The sequence below is a fragment of the Scyliorhinus torazame genome, chromosome 16 (assembly GCF_047496885.1).
Source record: "Scyliorhinus torazame isolate Kashiwa2021f chromosome 16, sScyTor2.1, whole genome shotgun sequence".
NCBI lineage: Eukaryota > Metazoa > Chordata > Chondrichthyes > Carcharhiniformes > Scyliorhinidae > Scyliorhinus > Scyliorhinus torazame.
The window spans coordinates 69,637,678-69,650,761 of NC_092722.1; the positions used below are offsets into that span (position 1 = coordinate 69,637,678).

Here is a 13,084-nt window from a genome sequence, read left to right on the forward strand (position 1 = left end):
GACCTGGAAGAAGGAACTGAAGGCTCTGTTGCTAGGTTTGCAGATGATACAAAGATCTGTCGGGGGACAGGTAGTATTGAGGAAGCAGGCAGGCGGTGGGGGGGGGGGGGGGGGGGGGGGGGGGCGCAGAAGGATTTGGACAGGCTAGGAGAGTGGGCAAAGAAGTGTCAGATGGAATATAATGTGGAAAAATGTGAGATTATGCACTTTCGAAGGAGGAATGGAGGCACAGACTATTTTCTAAATGGGGAAATACTTAGGAAATCAGAAGCACAAAGGGACTTTGGAGTCCATGCTCATGGCTCTCTTCAGGTTAACGTGCAGGTTCAGTCAGCAGTTAGGAAGGCAAATGCAATGTTCGCATTCATGTCAAGAATCTAGAATACAACACCAGGTATGTACTTCTGAGGCTGTAAAAATCCCTGGTCAGACTCCATTTGGAGTATTGTGAGCAATTTTGGGCCCCGTATCTAGGGAAGGATGTGCTGCTTTGGAAAGCATCCAGAGCAGATTCTCAAGAATGATCACTGTAATGGAGAGCTTGTCGTACGAGGAACTGTTGAGGACTCTGGGTCTGTACTCGTTGGAGTTTAGAATGTTATGGGGGGATCTTATGGAAACTTACAGGATACTGTGAGGCCTGGATAGAGAGAACGTGGAGAGGCTAGAGTGGACGTGGAGAGGATGTTTCCACTTGTAAGAAAAACTAGACGCAGAGGACACCATCTCAGACTAAAGGGATGATCCTTTAAAACAGAGATGAGGAGGAATTTCTTCAGCCAGAGGGTGGTGAATCTTTGGAACTCTTTGTCACAGAAGGCTGTGGAGGCCAAATCACTGAGTGTCTTTAAAACAGAGATAGATAGATTCTTTATTAATAAGGGGATCGGGGTTATAGGGAGAAGGCAGGAAAATGGGGATGAGAAAAATATCAGCCATGGTTGAATTGCGGAGCAGACTCGATGGGCCGAGTGGCCTAATTCTGCTCCTATCTCTTATGGTCTTATTATCACACCCCATCCAATTCTACGGTGTGTATTCCCATTCTATCACTTCCTGTCCAATACCCGGATGTTTATTCCCTTCCACCTCTCCCTGTTCAATTCCCGGGTGTTGATTCCCATTCCAGCACTCCCTGTCCAGTTCATGGTTGTTTATTCTGGGTTGTTATTCTGTGTATTTATTCCTGGATGTTTATTCCTCTGTCTTTATCCAGGGTGTTTATTCTGGGTATTTATTCCTGGGTGTTTATTCTGGGTCCCTTTATCCTACAGATGACTCAGTTGAAGTTGGATATGAGGCACCAAGAGGATCGGAGAGTGGGTGAATTAATTTACTGGTAAAACCCCGGTCAGTATCAAGTGATTTACCTCCCACTCAATCTGCCCTCACTCACCCTCACCCTCTCCCACCATCTGTCCCTCTCACTCTCTCTGTCACTCCCACACTCTGTCCCTCCATACACAGAGAGGAGGTTCTGAGTGGTCTTTCATGCTTAAAAGGAGACAAATTTCCAGGGCAAGATGAAATGTATCCCAGGCTGTTGAGTGAGGCAAGGGAGAAAATAGCAGAGGAGCTGGGAATAATAATTTTCAATTCCTCTCTGGCAACAGGACTGGAGGATCGTCAATGTGGAGCCATTATTTAAGAAGGGAGGAAGGGATGAACCAGGAAACTACAAGCCAGTCAGTCTAACATCAGTGGTGGGGAAACTATTGGAAGCAATTCTGAAGCAAAATTAATCTTCATTTGGAGAGGCAGGGATTAATGAAAAACAGTCAACATGGTTTGGCTGAATAGCAGGAAGCAGAGGGTGATGGTCGATGGGTGTTTTTCTGGCTGGAAGCCTGTGTCCAGTGGGGTGCCGCAGGGATCAGTGTTGGGGTCTTGCTCTTTGTGGTTTATATATATGATTAAGACATGAATGTAGGAGAGTTGATCAGTTGGTTTGCGGATATGAAAATTGGTGGGGTGATAAATAGCCTTTGATTACAGGAGAATATAGACGGGCTGGTCAGTGGCAAATAGAATTCAATCCGGATGAGTGTGAGGTGATGCACGTGGGCAGTACTAACAAGGCAAGGGAATACATGATAAATGGCAGGACTCTGGGAAGCACCGAGGATCAGAGGGACCTTGGTGTGCATGTACACACATCCCTTAAGGTAGTAGAGCAGGTGGATACAGTGGTTAAGGAGGCATATGGGATAGTTGCCTTTATTAGCCGTGGCATAGAGTTTAAGAGCAGGGAGGTTATGCTGAAACTGTGTAAAACATTGGTTCGGCAACATCAAGAGTATTGTGTGCAGTTCTGGAATCCACATTGTAGGAGGGAAGTGAAAGCACTGGAAAGGGTGCAGAGGAGATTTACCAGGATGTTGTCTGGACTGAGAGTTTTAGCTAGCAAGAGAGATTAGATAGACTTAGATTATTTTCCTTGGAGCAGAGGTGATTGAGGGGGGACATGATTGAGATGTATAAAATTATGAAGGGCATAGATAGAGTAGACAGGAAGAAACATTTCCCCTTGACCAGGGGGCTTAGATTTAAGGTAAGGGGCAGGAGGTTTCGAGGCGATGTGAGGAAAATCTTTTACATGCAGAGGATGGTGGGAGTCTGGATCTCGCTGCCTGAAAGGGTTCTGGAGGTAGAGACCCTCATTACATGTAAGAAGTATTTAAATGTGCTCTTGCAAGGCCACGGCATTCAAGGCTATGGGCCAAGTGATGGAAAATGGGATTAAAATAGTTAAGTGGTTGTTTTTGACCAGCATAGACACAATGGACCGGAGGGCTGTAGACCTCTATGCCTCTGAATCTCACTCTCTTTCTTCCACACTCTGTCCCTCTCACTCTCACATTCTCTGACCCTCTCCCTCTCCCACTCTCCGACCCTCTCACTCTCTCTCTCTCTTTGACCCTCTCACTCTCTCTCGTTCTCTCACTCTCCCTCTTTCTCGTTCTCTCACTCTCCCTCTCCCACACTCTGACTCTCTCTCTCTCACTATGTCTCTTGTGTTCCCAGTGTTGTGATTCCAGTTGAGTTATAACTAGACAGGACGATCCCAGAATGATAATCTGGCTCAAAGGATCGTAACGTTTACTTTATTTTCAAATATCTGGAAGAGCAGTCACAGGACCGCTAATTAGAAAAAAACATTTATTAAAAAGTTTGATAATAATACAATACTCCTCAACTCCCACTTACCTTCACAAATGTACACCGATGTTAAAGTTAACACGAGTCACAAAGTATACCTTGTGCTATAATGGTCTCAGTAACACACAGTCCCTGTAGACACACAAGGCTGGCTGTGGTCAGACACACTCCTTTCTAAACCAGAGTGAATTTCCATGGATTTCTCCTCAAAATCCCCCAGATTATTCTTTTGCCATGAGCCACCTTGTGTCACCGAATTCCGGCTTCCACATGAGTGATTTCAAATTCTGCTTTCAAAAGATTTGCTTTCAATTCTTCTTTTAAACAACATTTTCCCTCAGCTTCTTCTGTCTACACTTCCAGTTTAGAGTTCTCCCTTCAGTATTATTTTGTCTTGACTGCTACAAAAACTCTTCACAATTGCTTCAACTATCAATTCCCAGATTGTATTAAGATGGTACCAAACTTTTAATTTACCTCTGAAGTCTGGGTCGGAGAATGGCCGTTGGCCGCCGTGAATCCCGCCCCCGCCGGTTGCCGAAGTCTCCAAAGGGAGAAAAGTCGGCGGGGCGTTAATGGTGCCGCAGACGTCGGAGAATGGCACGGGTGTGCGCAAGGCAGCCGTTTTTGGGCCTGCCGATATTCTCCCATCCGGATGGGCCGAAGTCCCGTCGACGTGATGACGGGTCACGTCAACATAAATCAAACCTCCTTTTAATCTGCGTGAACCTGGAGCACAGCGTGGAGGTGAGTGACAGCCTGGGGGGTTGGCCGCTGGGCAGGCGATGGCGTGGCCGCAGTCTGAATGTGTGGGGAGAGGTGTGTCTAGGGTTGTGTGTGTGTGTGTGTGTGTGCGGGGGGGGGGTTATAGTGGGCTGGGCTCCGGGGGAGTGCCGGGAGGGGGGTCCGTGCCGGGGAGGAGGATGGGGTCCGTGCTGGGGAGGGGGATGAGGGGCCCGTGCCGGGGAGGGGGATGGGGGGCCCGTGCCGGGGAGGGGGATGGGGGGTCCGTGCCGGGGAGGAGGATGGGGTCCGTGCCGGGGAGGGGGATGGGGGGGGTCCGTGCCGGGGAGGAGGATGGGGGGTCCGTGCCGGGGAGGGGGATGGGGGGGAGTCCGTGCCGGGGAGGGGAAGGGGGGGGCCCGTGCCGGGGAGGGGGATGGGGGGTCCGTGCCGGGGAGGGGGATGGGGGGTCCGTGCCGGGGAGGAGGATGCGGGGTCCGTGCCGGGGAGGGGGAAGGGGGGGGTCAGTGCCGGGGAGGAGGATGGGGGGTCCGTGCCGGGGAGGAGGATGGGGGGTCCGTGCCGGGGAGGGGGATGGGGGGGGGGGTCCGTGCCGGGGAGGGGGATGGGGGGTCCGTGTTGGGGAGGGGGATGGGGGGTCCGTGCCGGGGAGGGGGATGGGGGGTCCGTGTCGGGGAGGGGGATGGGGGGTCCGTGCCGGGGAGGGGGATGGGGGGTCCGTGCCGGGGAGGAGGATGGGGGGTCCGTGCCGGGGAGGGGGATGGGGTGTCCGTGCCGGGGAGGGGGATGGGGGGGTCCGTGCCGGGGAGGAGGATGGGGTCTGTGCCGGGGAGGGGGATGGGGGGGGTCCGTGCCGAGGAGGAGGATGGGGGGTCCGTGCCGGGGAGGGGGATGGGGGGGTGCCCGTGCCGGGGAGGAGGATGGGGGGTCCGTGCCTGGGAGGGGGATGGGGGGTCCGTGCCGGGGAGGGGGATGGGGGGTCCGTGCCGGGGAGGGGGATGGGGGGGGGGTCGTGCCGGGGAGGGGGATGGGGGGTCCGTGCCTGGGAGGGGGATGCGAGGGCAAGTGAGTTGGTCCACCTGGCCAGGTGCCAGCCTCCAACAGTTGGACCCATGCGGTCCATGCCACCTGGCTGGGGGGAGGAGGGGATATGGGCAATGATGACATGTCGTCGTTCCCACCCCCCCCCCTCCCCCACCAGGCCGTCATGTTTTCCGATCATCCAGCAATGTTGGCCGCCTTGGCGGCAGCCGCTAATGTCTGTTGCCCTGGATGAGGAGGAGGAGGAGGAGGAGCGTGTCAGAGAGGCGGCGCAGGCTGCCGCAGAGGGGCAGCCGCCCAGGCTGGAGGGACACCTGACCGACAGGACGAGGAGGGGGAGGAGGACGTCGCGGCCCCACGGCAATGGAGGCACCCGAGGGCGCTCCGTGTGTACCGGCCCCGGCAGTCATACCAGGACCTCACAGACCGGGAATGCAGGAGGAGACTCCGGATGAGGTGGGAAACCGTGGCACACATCTGCCACCTGCTGGAACACCTGTCACCGCGTGGCACTGGCGGGGGACACCCTCTCCCCGTGTCCATCAAGGTCACGGTGGCCCTGAACTTTTATGCAACGCTGTCATTCCAGGCACCGAGTGGGGACCTGTCCGGCATATCGCAGACATCGGTGCACCGGTGCATCTGGGCAGTGACAGATGCCCTATATGCCATGGCGCACCACTACATCCGCTTCCCTGTGGACCGGGCCAGCCAAGATGCCCGGGCCGTGGGCTTCTCTGCCGTGGCCGGGTTCCCCATGATCCAGGGCGCGATTGATGGGATGCACGTCGCCGTGCGGCCACCTGCAGATAACAGGGCCGTGTTCACCAATAGGAAGGGGACCTATTCGATGAACATACAGGTGGTCTGCGACCACCGCATGATGATCCTGCACGTCTGCGCCCGTTACCCAGGCAGCGTACACGACTCATACGTGTTGTCGCAGTCATCCATCCCCGGCATGTACGAGGGACGCCATCCCCGGCTGAGGGGCTGGTTGCTGGGCGACAGGGGCTACCCATTGCGATCGTGGCTGATGACGCCTATAGGGAGGCCACGCAATGAGGCGGAGAACCGCTACAATGATGCCCATGTAGCGACAAGGGGAGTGATAGAGAGGTGCTTTGGCGTGCTGAAGATGCGTTTCAGGTGCCTGGACCTCTCTGGGGGCGCCCTCCAGTATCGGTCAGATAGGGTCGGCCGCATCATTGTGGTGTGCTGCGTCCTGCACAACATAGCCCAGCAGAGGGGCGATGTGCCGCAGGCAGAGGAGGGCGGAGTGGAGGAGCAGCAGGAAGAGGCGCAGTCCTCCCCAGATGAGGGGGATGGGGGTAATGGTCAGGGCAGACGGGCTGGACACAGGCGGGTGGCTGTCCACCGTTACCGGCTGACCCAGCGGGCACGGGACAGGCTGATAGCCGCCCGCTTCACTGACTAGATGGGCGTGGGAATCGGGTAGTACGGCCACAGGCCGCACACCATGGCAACAGCCGACCACCCACACCCCCCACCCATCCACCCACCCAGCACCCTCACCCCCCTCCCCAACCCCACCCACCCCACCCGCATGCACACCACCCCTCCCATTGCCGATCCACCTGCGGCACAACGGCCGGGCTCACACAGTTGCGGGTGGACGCGTGTCTGTTGCAGGCCATAGAGGATGATGACAACCCGCCCTGCGATGAGCTCCTGGCTCCACATCGTTGGACTATGTCTGACCCATGGCCACAGTACCACCATCCACCCGGACCATCCCTGCATGCAGCTGTGACACTGCAGTGCACGGTCCCGTCCTCTGCCCGGGGGGATGTTGATGGCGGCCCAGAGGGAAGGAGCAGACTCACCTGGGGCTGAGGTAAGACCACCCCTCACACACACACTTGCGCTCAACGTACATGACACCCCCGCACGCTTTGGACAGAGCACAAAGGCAGCTTCTGTAGGTGTAACATTGACTTTAATAACCAAAGGAGTTCATGCACGTGCCCTCGCCCCTAAAACTCATCTGTGCCCTGCACCCGTGCCAACTTACTCAGTGTCTAATTGTTTGGCCTTACGGGCCCTTTGACTATGTCTACGTGGTTCCCCAGACGGTACAGCAGAACTGGAGGTGGACTCCTGTGTTTCCTGCCCTCTGACACGGGATCCCTTTGGCGGCCGTTTCCTGGGGCGTCCTGGCCTAGATGGGCCAGGCTGCGGCCCGGGCGACTGGGATGGCGAGCTGCCAGCCTGTCCTGCCCGTTGCCCACCCGATGCACCTGGGACGGAAGGGGGGGGAGTCCGAGGTGTCGCGTCGTTCCGGGACCTCCCCTACAGGGGGACCCGGGACGGACCACACCACCTCCTCCTCCCTCGGGGTGCCCGATGGCCCCCAGGCCTCTACATGGGTGGGGGATGCGAACGGACTGGCCATCCGATGCCCCCCTGACATCTGGCGCTGCCAGTCCTGGAGGCCCATGCTGGTATCGACAGGGGTCTGCAGGTTTGCAGCCATGGAGCCCAGGGGATTGGCAAACCCTGTCTGTGACTGTGCGACGCCGGCTCGCACATGGCCAATGGCGCCGATGCCCTCAGCGATGGCCTGCTGAGACTGGGCTATGGCCTGCAGAGACTGGGCCATGGCCTGCTGAGACTGGGCCATGGCCTGCTGAGACTGGGCCATGGCCTGCTGAGACTGGGCCATGGCCTGCTGAGACTGGGCTATGGCCTGCTGAGACTGGGCTATGGCCTGCTGAGACTGGGCCATGGCCTGCAGAGACTGGGCCACGGCCTGCAGAGACTGGGCCATGGCCTGCAGAGACTGGGCCATGGCGTTGAGTGCCTCTGCCATCTGGCGCTGGCACTGGCTCATGGCCTCCTGTGAGAGGGCAGCCATGTCCTGGGCCACAGACGCCACCTGCATGGAAAGCCCCAGGCCTCGCAAACCGTTCCCCATGTCTGACACCGTTGCACCCATTGCCTCCACCGCGGACGCCACCCGTGCGGTGTCGGCCTGGGTGGCACGTATGACCGGCACCACTCCCAGCTCCTGGATGCGGGTGGACTCCTCCACCTGCGACTGCAGCCGCCGCAAGCCGGCCGTCACCCTCTTCGCTCGTCTCCGGGTCGGTGGTTGCATCGGATCTATGGGTGGGTGTGGTAACTCCAGGAACCCGGGATCCATCTGGGCGGCAGATGTTCGCTTGGGCTGGGCTGCCCTCCGACCACCCGGCCCCTCTGCTGCTCCTACCTCCACCTGCTGTACCGGGACGGCTGTGTTGTGCGCACCAGTGAGTGTACCAGACGCCTCATCACTAAAGTATCCAACCGAGGTGAGTGTTTCTGCGATGGTGGAGGGTGTTGGTGACAGCAGTGGCGTTGTGTCGTGCTCTTCGTCCCACTCTGAGTCCATGGCACTTTGGGGTGGGGGTTCGTCTCCACCCATCCACTCTGAGTCACTGTACGGTATTTCATCTTCCTGGGTAGTGCTGTCCCGGGTAGTGCTGTCCCGGGTAGGGGTGTCCTGGGTAATGGTGTCCTGGGTAGTGGTGTCCCGGGTAGTGGTGTCCTGGCTCGGTTGTGACGGGGGCCTGTGGCTGCCCCCCTCGTCGCTGGGTGGTCGCTCCCGCACGTGACAGGGGCGTCGTCTCCCTGTTGCTCCAGGTCTCTCCGTCTCCCGTGGTCTCCAAGGGACATCCTGCGGGCGTCGCATGCCGGAGGGTCCGGGTCTCTCCGTCTCCCGTGGTGTGCGAGAGGCATCCTGCGGGCGTCGCATGCCGGGGGGTCCGGGTCTCTCCGTCTCCCGTGGCCTCCGAGGGGCATCCTGCGGGCGGTCTGCATCTGCGGGGATGGGTGCCTCGACGTTTGCTCCTGCGATACACAATGAAGCATGCAGGGTTAGCCACGCAGGCAGTGATCAGGTGATATTGGGGAGGGGGATATAGGGGAGGGGGGATATGGGGACGGGCTGTCGGTGGCTCACTTGCTAGTACACCCCCGACCTCTGCATCAGCAACCTCCCGGTCCTCAGGTCCGCCAGCCAGTTCCAGGGCCCTTTCCTCGTGTTCGGTCAGTGACCTCTCATCAGCGGGCCTTCCTCCAGTCCTCACATGCTCCCTGGTGTTGTGTGCGCGTTTCTCCTGTGGCGGGGGGGGGGGGTGGGGGGGGGCGGTGGTGGCAGGGGTAAAAGGCAACAGTGTTAGACAGGTATATGAATGCACGCCATCGGTTGCGCGTGTATTGCAGAGGTTAAGGTTAGGGCTGGATTCACTTGGGGATATGGGGGAGGGGGGAGGGGGGATATGGGAGAGGGGGGATATGGGGAATATGGGGGAGGGGGGATATGGGGAGGGGGGATATGGGGAGGGGGGATATGGGGAAGGGGGATATGGGGGAGGGGGATATGGAGGATATGGGGGAGGGGGATATGGAGGATATGGGGAGGGGGGATATGGGGGAGGGTGGAAATGGGGGAGGGGGGATATGGGGGAGGGGGATATGGGGAGGGGGGATATGGGGGAGGGGGGGTAATGGATATCGCGCAGGGGGGAGGCTCACCCTGCCTGCTCTGACGAGGTCGTTCACCTTCTTGTGGCACTGGGTGCCTGTCCGTGGTGTCAGGGCCACAGCGGTGACGGCCTCTGCCACCTCCCTCCACAGACGCCGTCTGTGGCGTGGGGCAACTCTGCGGCCGTGCCCGGGATACAGGGCCTCCCTCCTCTGCTCCACTGCGTCCAGGAGCACCTCCACATCCCGTGACTGGAACCTCGGGGCTGAGCGGCGGCCGGCCGGGTGTTCCGGTCGGGTGGGGGGAGCAGCGCGTCGTTATGAGCCGTCACGCCGTGCGGCGTGTATGACGTGCGCAAGCGCGGATCCCGTCACGTCGCTGCTAGCCCATTTCGGGCCGGAGACTTTGCAACGATTTTTGCGGCGTGACGCAAGTCGGATTTGCGCCGTTTTTTGCGCCGATCGGCGGACTTTGCACCGATAACGGAGAATTTCGCCCCAGGGGCGAAATTCTCCTCCAACGGCGCGATGTCCGCTGACTGGCGCACAAATCGGCGCCAACCAGACGGGCATCGCGCCGCCCCAAAGGTACGGATAGCCCCTCAATGTCGGGGCTAGGCCGGCGCCGGAGGGATTTCCGCCCCGCCAGCTGGCGGAAATGGCGTTTGTTGCCCCGCCAGCTGGCGCGGAAATGTTGCGCATGCGCGGGAGCATCAGCGGCCGCTGACAGTTTCCCGGCGCATGTGCGGGAGCGTCAGCGGCCGCTGAAGGTTTCCCACGCATGCGCAGTGGGGAGAGTCTCTTCCGCCTCCGCCATGGTGGAGGCCGTGGCGGAGGCGGAAGGGAAAGAGTGCCCCCACGGCACAGGCCCGCCCGCAGATCGGTGGGCCCCGATCGCGGGCCAGGCCACCGTGGGGGCACCCCCCGGGGTCAGATCGCCCCACGCCCCCCCCAGGACCCCGGAGCCCACCCACGCTGCCTGGTCCCACCGGTAAATACCAGGTTTAATTTACGCCGGCGGGACAGGCAATTTCTGGGCGGGACTTCGGCCCATTCGGTCCGGAGAATCGGCCCGATTCCCACCCCCGCCCAATCTCCGGTACCGGAGACTTCGGCGGGGGCGGGATTCATGGCGGCCAACGGCCATTCTCCGACCCGGCGGGGGGTCGGAGAATGACGCCCCTGATTTCCCACTTTATATCTGGTTGCCACGACTGTCTCTTTAACTCAGAATATGTCTTTGTTTTTTCCCTTAAACTCGTCTGAACAGATCCCGTTCAACTTTTTGATCTCTGCTCCCTTAACTTCAGTCTTCCTAACACATTCTTTCGTTCCCAATTCCCTGGTTGTGTGGCTGTATCTGCTTCTTTGGTAAGTCTGCCTTTTTCAACCCCCTTGTCCTGCCCAATTATCTTCTGGCAGAGCTGAGAGATCTTCACTCTCCAGCTTCCTATCTTTAACTCCCTATATATCCAGCTAAAACTACAATCAAAAAGCCTTCCTACCTTAAAGCTGCCCCTGTTGCTAAGCAATGACATTATGCTTCTGCCGGCTTGTTTACCTTTCACGCCGTAACCCTCTCTGAGCACAATAGAAGCACAGTTTGAACTGAGCAAACCCCCACACATACAAACACCTTTGTCTGGCATGAATCGAACTAGAGGTTTACCCTTCCTTGCACAGAAACATTGAATTAAACCAACTTAAAGTTATAATTTATTCCTAATATTTAACACAAATATAGTGAGGGCATTCAGCCCCTCTCGAGCATGTTCACAGGAACAGGAGGAGGTCCATTCAGCTGCTCTCAAGCCTATTGCAGAGGAACAGGAGGAGACCATTCGGCCCCTCTCGGGCCTGTTACACAGGAACAGGAGGCGGCCAATTCAGTCCCCCTCGAGCCTGTTACAAAGGAACAGGTGGTGGGCATTCTGTGCTACTGAATCCTGAGCTCTCATAGTGTTTTTATTCTCTGGTGTTTTTTCCCCACAGTTGAACATCCCAGTGAGGGGCTGTCGGTTTCCAGAGAAACAAATGTTAAAGTGCAGATTCCGGTGATATTCCCAACCTCAAATCCAGCTTGAGACTAGCCACGGAGCTGATAATAAATGTCTTGTTCAATGTGTCTTGAGTCTCTGTCTCTCTTGTAAACTCACCGATGCACACTCATCCTCACCGATACACACTTGTCCTCACACCCACACTCACTGATATACACACACACACACACCTAGCACACTGGGCTAAATCGCTGGCTTTGAAAGCAGACCAAGGCTGGCCAGCAGCACGGTTCAATTCCCGTAACAGCCTCCCCGAACAGGCGCCGGAATGTGGCGACTAGGGGTTTTTCACAGTAACTTCATTTGAAGCCTACTTGTGACAATAAGCGATTTTCATTTCATTTCACTCTCATCAACACCCATACACACTCATTGATAACACTCATACTCAATAATACATACTCACACTCACTAATACGCACTCACCGATACACACTCACTGATACACTCGTCCTCACACTCACCAGTAAACTCACTCTCACCAACACACACACTCGCTGATACAGTCACACTCACTGATACACATTCATCGATGCACACACTCACTTTGAATACACACTAACACTCACTGATACGCAGTCGTCCTCACATTCACCAGTAAACTCACTCTCACCAACACACACACTCACTGATACAGTCACACTCACTGATACACATTCATCGATGCACACACTCACTTTGAATACACACTAACACTCACTGATACGCAGTCGTCCTCACATTCACCAGTAAACTCACTCTCACCAACACACACACTCACTGATACAGTCACACTCACTGATACACATTCATCGATGCACACACTCACTTTGAATACACACTAACACGCCCTGATACAGACTCATACTCCCTGATACAGACTCATCCTCACACTTACCAACACACACACACTCTTACCGATACGCACACACTCTTACTGATACATACACACTCTCACTGATACATACTCATACTTACAGATAAACACTTATGATCACACTCACCGATGCACACTCACCGATACACACACAAACTCACTGATACACACTCACCAAGACACACTCACTCTGATACATATTCATACTGATAAATACTCAAGCTTACACTCACCAATGCACACTGACTGATACATTCACACTCACTGATACACACTCATACTCACCGATACATACTTGTCCTCCCAGCCACCGATACACAGTCACACACACCAGTACACACTCATCCTCACACTCACCAGTAAACATTCACTCTCACCAGCACACTCACACTCACTGATACACACTTATTGATGTACACAACCACACTTACTAATACACACTCACTGGTACACACTAACACTCACTGATACCGACTCACACTCACCAATGCACACTCACTCTCACGGATACCCACTCACTTGTACCGCTACACACTCACTCTCACTGATACATACTTACTGATAAACACTCATACTCACACTTACTGAGTTACACTTACTGATACACACTCACACTCAGATACACATTCACGATCACTGATACGCAGTCACGCTTACTGATACACAACCATACGTACTGATCAGCACTTATGCTCACACTCACCGATGTACACTGACCGATACACACAAACTCATG

General features: G+C 56.3%; 1 protein-coding gene across 1 annotated transcript in view; it reads left to right on the forward strand.

The window, feature by feature from the left end:
• Nucleotides 1-11,557, forward strand: part of LOC140392865 (alpha-2-macroglobulin-like) — a 305,968-nt gene extending 294,411 nt beyond the window's left edge. Inside the window, exons 37-38 of the mRNA XM_072478608.1 lie at nt 1,275-1,350; nt 11,425-11,557. Coding sequence (XP_072334709.1) covers nt 1,275-1,327 — 53 coding nt within the window. The 3' untranslated portion in view covers nt 1,328-1,350; nt 11,425-11,557. The remainder of the gene's footprint in view (nt 1-1,274; nt 1,351-11,424) is intronic.
• Nucleotides 11,558-13,084: the final 1,527 nt, after the last annotated feature.